At 38.7% G+C, this 9,968-nt stretch overlaps 1 protein-coding gene across 3 annotated transcripts in view; it reads left to right on the top strand.

The window, feature by feature from the left end:
* Nucleotides 1–9,968, top strand: part of LOC113581731 (zinc finger protein 385C-like) — a 75,639-nt gene that overhangs the window by 17,764 nt on the left and 47,907 nt on the right. The window contains exon 2 of one of the 3 annotated variants that reach the window (XM_081698070.1): nucleotides 6,030–6,134. In XM_081698070.1, coding sequence (XP_081554196.1) covers nucleotides 6,030–6,134 — 105 coding nt within the window. Of the gene's footprint in view, nucleotides 1–6,029; nucleotides 6,294–9,968 lie in introns of all 3 variants that reach the window. The other 2 variants (XM_081698069.1, XM_081698068.1) reach the window with 2 other exon arrangements.

The raw sequence follows: 9,968 nt of genomic DNA, 5'->3' as shown, positions 1-9,968 counted from the left end.
GAGTCTAACTGGAATTTATGGTCTCAGTTCCTTACTATCACCCACTTTGACCAGGTCATAATTTCTTCTGGGGAAAATGTTTTAGTCTATCTTCATTAAAACAGTTATTTTATCCTGTCATGCCAATAAAGCACATTTGATTTTATTTGATTTGAGAGAGAGAGAAAGAGAGAGAGAAAATCTCAAACATTACAAACAATCAGAGTCAATCAAAGTCAGATGTTGGGAGGCGAGGCAAGATGCAGAGATGAGCTGTCATCTTAACTGACACAAACGTTTATTAAACACAACAAACAAAACAAAAGCAAAACATGAGGAATAGCACTAAATTTATACAACACAAAACACGATGAACGTTAAACGATTTTTGTTGGGTTTTGAACTGAAAGTTAAAGAGCAGAGTATCTAAGTACAAGATTTGCTGTAATCATTCAGACTTTTGCTGGTGGTGAACATGGACTGAAAAGTATTCATGAATTTTGGAAGAAGTGGTGATTGAGTGCCTTTTGTATCAAAGCAATGCAATGTATAGACTGTAGTTCACATAGTCTATTGATATGGTGAATGTGTTAAGTGTTTTGAAAAAGTGGATATGGTATTGAGACAATGTGAAAACAGATAGTTATAATTTATTGTTAATGACATGTTAGAAGTCAATAAAAATGTTATCTGCTATTAAGTTCTATTACTATTACTATTGCTATTACTATTATTATTATTATTATTGGTGGTGGCTTCTTTGTCTTCTTATTATTCTTATTCTTATTTATTAGTATTATTATATAAAGTTACATTTTTCATTTTCAGCATTTTCCATGCTTTGGCAATATTGTATTTTGTACAGTCATACCAATAAAGCCATTTTTACTTGACTTGAGAGAGAGAAAGAGAGAATGAGAGCGAGAGAGAGAGGCTTTTGCTCTCTAGCAGCCAGATTGCCAAATTGCAAGGTTGTTGTAGTGATAAGGGTGCACATGTGCATGTACGTGTGTTAAAGAGCCAGAACAGAGCAGTTAGTGAAATGTAGACACATAGACACATATGCACACACAGACACACACGTGCTGACATTAAATTAATTTACCGCCAGTTGACTGTTTTTATTTAAAAATGAATTTTACATATTCTGCGTACAGATGCTCCTTGGATAGTAATGTGCCTGTTTGCGCGTGTGTGTGTACGTGTGCGTGCGTGCGCATGTGTGTGTGCGCGTGTGTGTGTGTGTGTGCGTGCGTGTGTGTGTGAGCATGTGTGAGCAAAGTGGGAGGTGATGATAACCTGAATCATTTGTTAATACCCTGACACCCTTTGTTTGATAAAGCATAAAATCAAATGGCTTTCCTTTTACAGGTTTGTCCTCTTTTTCTCTATACATCTTTTCATTCTTCTGTCTCCTCCTCCATCTCTTTTTTTCCCAGTCCTGTCCTTGTGCGTTCTATGTCCTACTTACCCAGACTACCTCTATTGCCCTAATCATAGCGAATTAATTGGATTATCACTTTGCTAAACTTTTGGGTCATCGTCTCAAGGTCAGTTATATTTACTCCATATGAAGGAGCATGTGGGTGAGTAGGGTTTTTTTTGTGTGTGTGTGTGTGTGTGTGTGTGTGTGTGTGGTTGGGTAGGTGTGTGTGGGGGGGGAGTAGGTGTGTGTGCATGGCGTGTATGGGGGGTGGAAGGGTGTGTCTGTGTGCGTGCGAGCATGCGTATGTGGATGCAATGTTGGAGAAGCTGCATCCATCCAAATGTAGTGATACATAAACGTAATAAAGGTCACACTACTTTATGAACATCACAAAAATATATCTATAAAATCTTTATGTTGTGTGGATACCCATAAAATATGACTGAATGTGGCAGTACAGTGGGGTGATCTTACTGACCTCAATCTTAGTATCTTACTAACATCTTTAGGAGTGAGTACGGTTGGCTGTTCCCCCCCCCCCATAACCAGTTTTGGGTCTTCATTGGAGTACTTGTGCAATGATGTCAGTCGTGCTTTACAGTTGTGCTTCACTGACAGTTTATAGATGAAGTACTGCAGCAGATTTCAGAATTGTGGGAAAAGTGCTTTTCCCATAAAGGCAGCAGGGGATAGATAAGAAGTGGGCTGTTCTCCTTTGCTGGGCTTTACATAAGCTTTTACTGTTTTGTGTGGATTCACTGTGTTGTAAATCGTGGGTGGGATCAGTGAGCTCCATACAAACACAGATGAGGCTATTTATGGGAAGATTCTGAATGGCTTTTACAGCCTCCTGTGAGTCGCTCTTGTATCCATTCATACATGCTATGCAGACTTTACCATGCTGGTGTCTGCATGCACATCAGTATACTGCATTCTGGAAGCTGAGGCTCCTCTAAAACCTCCTTAATCTCGCCCTCCATTTTGTATTGTTGGTTGAGTCCCTCATGGTTTTATTCTAGGACCTGCACTATTTAATATATACATGCTCCTGTTAGCTAGATAAATACTAAATACATTTACTTACATCAGTGTGCACTTGATGCATAACTAACTACATTGACACTCTTAATAGTCTCTGTCTGGGAATCTTGGCTTTAGAACCATAGTAATGTTAGTTTGGACACCTGCATTCTGTGACCTGAGAATCATGTCCACTTGGATATCCATGACATTCTCTTAACAGCTGACAATGAAAAAATGACATATTTTGTGTCAAATGATCTGGACTACCAGAGTGTAGCTACCAGAGAGTGCAAAATGCTGTGATGAAAGTTCAAACATACGTGAGAATGAGCGAGCATACTTGTTCTCAGACAACTGCACTGGCTACCTGTGTCTTTCATAATTGGCTTTAAGATATTCCTAATAACCTTCAAATACCTTCATTGTCTCACCGTGTTGTATCTCAATGAAGTGCTTTTTAAGTTATTACATATGTTCCTAAAAGAGCTCTCAGAGCTACTGATAATAAAATACTATTCATATATACTTTTCTAGCTCACCTGGCAGACCAGGTAGAACAAGGTTGTGGGTTCAGTTCCCAGGGAGTGCATGTAGTGTAGTCTAGATAAATATGTAACTTGCTCTGGATAAGAGTGACTGCTCGGTGAATTTCATTTCTGCTGCCTGACTGAAAGGTGGTACTACACTCTTTCTTCTACTGTGGCTTTAAGCTGTAGAACTCTCTTCCTAATGATCTGAAGGCTCTAGATGTTGAGTTGAAACATTTTTAGATTACAGACTTCTGCTTCTGTATTTCATTCCTTGTTTATATTTTATCTTTTAATCTTAATGTACTTCATTTTATTTTAATCTTTTTTCTTTATATATTTCTTCTATTTTTATCTTAATTTATTCAATTTCTTTTTATTTATACTATGTACAGCACTTTGTATAACTTGTTTTTAGAAAGTGTTATATAAATAAAATATGTGTTCTGTAGCTCTTCCCCATAACAAGAAGCTATTGAAACATAATGAAAACCACAAATACCATGAACATCATAAACAGCACAAAGACCACAAACACATAAGTATCACAAACACTATGAACTCCACAAATATCACAAACAGTGACTGAGATGTCAGCTATTGTTAGCATGTTGTGTTAGCATGTTGTGCAAGAGTCTCTGGTTTGAGTCCCTGTCTGGGCACAGTTTCCATGTTTTCTCCATGTCTGGGTTTCCTCTGGGCTCTCTGGTTTCCTCCCAAAGTCCAAAAACATAGCAGTGGTCTACATCACTGATTGTTTGACCCAGCAGTTATTGCGTCTGCTCAGCCTGCTGTGCTTCATGTCAGATATGTCAGATTTACTTTCCCAGTAAAGATCACAACCTAGAGATATTGTCCAGGACATAAAAGTCTTGCCCAGGATTTTGTTCCAAACACCTAAATAGGCCAAATTAGCTCGAATCAGCAGGTGGAATTAATCAGTGAAAACAACTGGGTGATAGAAAAAAGATTGTAGGGCTTTTACTTACACTCCTCTGTGATTACAGCATTTTACACAGATGATTACAATCTGTATTATGATTGAAAGTGGTGCAGGTTGTGATAAATATGTGCTCACCAGCATATCATAGCCTTACAGTAGCTAGGGGTGAGTTGATGCATACTTTTCTTTGCGGTTCCACTGATATGGAATCAAGACTATCCAAGATCAGGTTGGCCAGAACTGGTCACTTATGCCAAGCTGTGATCTCTGAATGTGTTGTTAGTAATGTGTTGCTGTGGTTGTTAATGTTAAGATGTAGTTAGTAATGCTATGCAGAGGTTGATTAGGAGAGTACATAACCTTGATGATTGGTCTTTTAGCTCAGCAACTTGCTTTGTGTTCTGGGTTTATCATGTCAAGACACTGCATTGGATGAATGACTGATTACTCCAGGGTTTACACAAACATGGTAGGAAACAGGTCAGTGTTAGTAGCTGACTGGGGCTTAGTCAATATTGGAGCTAGTTGGTTGGGGATAGTCAGTATTTGAATCAGGTGGTTGGGAGTTAGTCCGTATTGGAGCCTGTTGGTTGGGGTTTAGTCAGTATTGAAGAATAATGACATGCTGAGATGGCTGCTTGAGGCTTCACCTCTCAGATCTGAAACACCATGTGCTTGTGCAGTGTGCTCTACATGCTATGATCAGTTATGAGAGTGTTTTGGATATTTTGGGTGTTTTCTGAGTGTATCTTGTAGGGGTTCTGCTGTGGTGTGATGATCTCACGAGTCTTACTCTAGACTTACTCTAGACAGTAATTTCTCCCATACAATTTATATTAGATCATAGGGGCCTCACCTTCCTATTCTTCCACCTACCTTTCTCTTCTCTTGTCTATTTTGGTTATTTATTAGCTATTTACATTGTGGACAAAGGTGGATATACGTGCTCCTGTGTAAAGGTTCTGTGTAAAGGTGTGTGTACAAATGTGGATGTCTAAGATAACACCGGTAAAACTTCTGTTGACATTCTGTTGAAGCTCGCACAGACAAACAGGTGTATCAATGCAAGACATTTGATAGCGTCAGTTCCTGATTGTTTAAAAATATCAGTGACCCTGAAAAGGCTAAGTAACATACACACACGCACAAATCACACACAAATAGATTGTATGGGTCACTGGGGACCTTTCAACATGGGCCCCATTTCTGATTGATGACTTTACACAAAAAGCTCCCAATAGTGTGTGTGTGTGTGTGTGTGTGTGTGTGTGTGTGTGTGTGTGTGTGTGTGTGTACGTGTGAGAGAGAGAGAGAGAGAGAGAGAGAGAGAGAGACTGCATGTGTGTGATATTTTGTATCATTGATGATTGAACAAGCTCTTCATGATTTAAAAATTTCCTTCAAACTTTTAAAGAAAGCATGCACACAGATCACACACAGGGTTAAGTACAGGTCACGCACAGTGTTAAAGCAAAAACAGAAATTATCCATTACTTATCACAGTCACCCAACTCTCTCTCTCACACTGTGTGTTCCTTTTTGTCATATAAAATATTGTTGCTGAATGCTAAAACTGGAGCTGTGTATTCATGCTAGAGATTATGGTCATAATCACTGCTGTCGGAAAGGATACAGTTAGTAAATTGTTCAGCTGCTCCCCCCGGTGGTCTGTTCTGTCTAATGGTACATAACTTTAGTTAAACCTACAAAAACAGAGAATTTAGCTTCATGGGTAAAAAGGCCATACGTAACCAATGCATTTAATGTGACCTAACAGTCCTACTTTAAATGAATTAAACAGAGTTCATCTCTTGAACAATGAACAATGAACAATCTTAACATAATGATTTTACTGCAGGCAAAACAAAATCACTGTGCAATTAGTTGTGAAATCTGCCAGATCATGATTACAATCATGCAATACGTTTGTTTTTTATCTTTTTTTTTACATTTATAGTCTTATCTTTATAGTTCTTCTCATTGTTACTATTGCTAATATTTTACATATTTAACACTATCAGGTACCGCACCACTCATTTTCTTCCACTGCTGCACAATGACAATAAATCATTCTAATTCTCTTCTTGTTTAATCTCAAATCATGTTTCACCTTTCACATTTGCTTTTTCAGGTATGAAGCGTCCATTGAGCCCAGTTTCCCTGGAAAATAAACGATCCGAAAGTCCTGAGCCTTGCGGGAGCCATCGCCACAGTGATGCAGACCCCCAGCAAAAGCGTGAGCGTAAGCAGCAGACTCTGACATTGTGTGAGGTGTGTAACATTCAGCTGAACTCCAGAGCCCAGGCCCAAATGCACTACAACGGGAAAACGCACCAGCGCAGACTTCACAAAGCCAACCAAGCGCAGAGCAGTGGAGGAGTGAAGACCACCCCTGGTGAGCCCAGTGTGGGTGGAGGAGGGAATACTGTTCCCAGTGAGCCCAGTGTGGGTGGATGAGTGAATACTGTTCCCAGTGAGCCCAGGGTGGGTGGATGAGTGAATACTGTTCCCAGTGAGCCCAGGGTGGGTGGATGAGTGAATACAGTTCCCAGTGAGCCCAGGGTGGGTGGAGGAGGGAATACTGTTCCCAGTGAGCCCAGTGTGGATGGATGAGTGAATACTGTTCCCAGTAAGCCCAGGGTAGGTGGATGAGTGAATACTGTTCCCACTGAGCCCAGTGTGGATGGATGAGTGAATACTGTTCCCAGTGAGCCCAGGGTGGGTGGATGAGTGAATACTGTTCCCAGTGAGCCCAGGGTGGGTGGATGAGTGAATACTGTTCCCAGTGAGCCCAGGGTGGGTGGATGAGTGAATACTGTTCCCAGTGAGCCCAGGGTGGGTGGATGAGTGAATACTGTTCCCAGTGAGCCCAGGGTGGGTGGATGAGTGAATACTGTTCCCAGTGAGCCCAGGGTGGGTGGATGAGTGAATACTGTTCCCAGTGAGCCCAGGGTAGGTGGATGAGTGAATACTGTTCCCACTGAGCCCAGTGTGGATGGATGAGTGAATACTGTTCCCAGTGAGCCCAGGGTGGGTGGATGAGTGAATACTGTTCCCAGTGAGCCCAGGGTGGGTGGATGAGTGAATACTGTTCCCAGTGAGCCCAGGGTGGGTGGAGGAGGGAATACTGTTCCCAGTGAGCCCAGGGTGGGTGGATGAGTGAATACTGTTCCCAGTGAGCCCAGGGTGGGTGGATGAGTGAATTCTGTTCCCAGTAAGTGGCCTCCTTTTCTTTTTCTTATCACATTATTTTCTTTCTAGCTGTATTTCTCTTTATTTTTCTCTTTTCATTTGCAATAAATTAGCAGACATTGTAAGCTCCACACACAACTGTTAATGGATTGTGCTACAGGGAACATTTTAAAATGAGGACTAGTGTGTACACTCCTTTCATGAATTTAAGAATTGCATGAGGAACCTTAAACAAAAAAATGCAGAAATAAGAATAGACCAAAGCTCCCCCTTTAGGTAAAAACGGCTGAACAAACTGCAAATGGGAAATGAGTGCACTGGAGCACTACATAATTGTTTTAATTATGTGAACTTTAATGAATGTATTAAAGTTATGCTTGTTATTTAGGCATGTATTTAAGTAAGGTTTTGGGGTAAAGTAGCTTCTAATGCTTGCTGGCTACATTAGCTTCACTGGTAAGTGACCATTTTGCTGAGTAGTTCTTTTAAAGCATATATAAACCATAAGACTAGTCCAGAAGTACAATTATTTATCAAAATAATCAAAATGTCATACATCTCATCCTTGTCTTCAAAAATATAATTAAAACAAATAGTTTTTAGTGATGTGTGGAAAAATCTGACTATAGCAGTAAAAGACAGCCAGGTAGCATAAATATTAGTTTTAACTTTCCTAACCATTAATCCTATCTCTGCTATCAAAGGTTATCAAAGATTTTTCCTTCTGGTGTGTTGACCCATGGGAACAACTGAGGTTTTATTAAAACTGATTCTTGAACAGATATAAGATGATGCTTTTAAAATATAGTTCTAATGTGACATTTTTAAATATAATCTTGATGCTTTATGGTTTTATCACTGTATGAAGGCAACACTGAAACATTATAATTCTAACAATTTTTAATTTTTATTTACATTCCCCTTATGAACAATAAGAATGTAAAAAGTAAACAAAAAAGATGACCTTATCTAAACATGTATTACTATCATTATTCCAATTCAAAGCCTACAGTAATTTTTGATGTTCTCTGATGAAAACTGTGTACTCCAAGCTTCAAACTCTGACAGGATTATAACATACGTTATGACATTAACTTTGTTTATGCACTTAACATTAACAAATACCAAAATTATGAGAAGAAAACCAATAGCTAGGTTTGCTTCATCTATAAATGACAACAAAATACACTATATAGATATTTAATAATACATAGTAACAAATCAGTATCCCAGAATTGCTTGTTGTCCTGATGTGAAAATGAGAAGACTAGGGGTAAAGATCTCAATTTTACACAGAATAAGATAAAACTGCCAGGGCATTGTTTTATTGCAGTGATAAAACCACACAACACACACACGTTTATGTTTATGTAAACACATGTAATGTGACACAAAGCCCAAAATAATGGAGTAAAACACTTCCTATCTAAAAAGAGAAGCTTAAGAAGTAGCTGACATTATAATATGATGCTTGAGGTATATGAAGGATTTTGTTTTAAGGAAATTAAAGCATCCAGGTAGGTCACAGCTATCTCCTAACTCTACCAATGCTCCTAACAGACACCACAAGCACATTGCTTATTTTAGGCACTCACTTTCAACTATAGTACTCAAATCTAGTTCTTACTCATTTCAAAATGGCAAAAATGTTGTTGGCATAAAATTTATTTTGGCAAAACTGACAGGCTTTGGCAGCTGGATGTAAGTCCTGCGTCGTCTATATCAAAACATCACCATGCTGCAGATATGTCAGTGTGAAGAACCTGATCATGCTAAAGCCTTGATACCATCAGGGGTGTTCATAAAATCTCAGGTAAAAATATGTTCTTGTCTCAGACTTGATGCTGTCATTGTATTTCATAAAGTTAATGTCAGCAAAATAGCTCACTGTGAAAAGGTAAATTGTACCGAGAGTTCAATGCTTGTGAGGCAGGAAGTGTGTCCTCTAATGCTGAGACAAGGGCTTTACATACAGCTGGTCTTAGTCTCCAGCTCTGGATGTCATTTACAATTATACATGCAGTGGTGTTTGTGTGTGTGTGTGTGTGTGTGTGTGTGTGTGTGTAAGAGAGAGATAAGACCATGGCTGCATTTAAAATAGCCTACTACATACTATTAGCCTACATGTACTGTACTTTTACATAGTATTATGTAAAATAATAATTAGACAATTATTTGAGATTTGATGATAGTGCTGATGGTGTTTATTGAGATGATGTGGTTTTGAGCAATAGTGTGTGTGTGTGTGTGTGTGTGTGTGTGTGTGTGTGTGTGTGTGTGTGTGTGTGTGTGTGTGAGTGAGTGTGAGCGCATTGTTGCCTAGCTGAGCATATTATCACACATGCACTTGCTTACACAAGTACTAGTTTTACTATAATGCTACTCTATTAAGAGGACCTTTAAACATAATTGTGCCTTAAATGGTATAGTGTATTAATTAGGGTGTTCTATAATTTTGGCTATTGTGTATAAGACTTATTTATTTATTAAGACACACATTTACACACACAGCTCTGGAAAATTAAGAGACCACTGCAAAATTTTTGTTTTCTTGTTTTAGTATTTATTGGTATGTGTTTGAGTAAATTAACATTTTTGTTTTATGACCACTGGTCAAAATAACCAAAAAGATGTAGTGTGTTCAGATAATGCAAAGAAAATAATTTAATATTAATTTTCAACAATACTAATATTTTAATTTGGGAAGAGTTCAGAAATCAGTATTTATTTGGAATAATCCCGATTTCCAATCAGATTTCATGCATCTTGGCGTGCTCTCCACCAGTCTGTAACACTGCTGGTTAAATAAGATGTGGTTCAGGTGATCAGTATCTCATTAAGTAGAGTAAGTGAGCCTGTGTTGGAGTTCAGTACGCTG

This window comes from Electrophorus electricus, chromosome 15 (assembly GCF_041902795.1).
Source record: "Electrophorus electricus isolate QZ-2024a chromosome 15, ASM4190279v1, whole genome shotgun sequence".
Taxonomy (NCBI): Eukaryota; Metazoa; Chordata; class Actinopteri; order Gymnotiformes; family Gymnotidae; genus Electrophorus; species Electrophorus electricus.
This window is presented reverse-complemented; position numbering and strand designations above follow the sequence as displayed.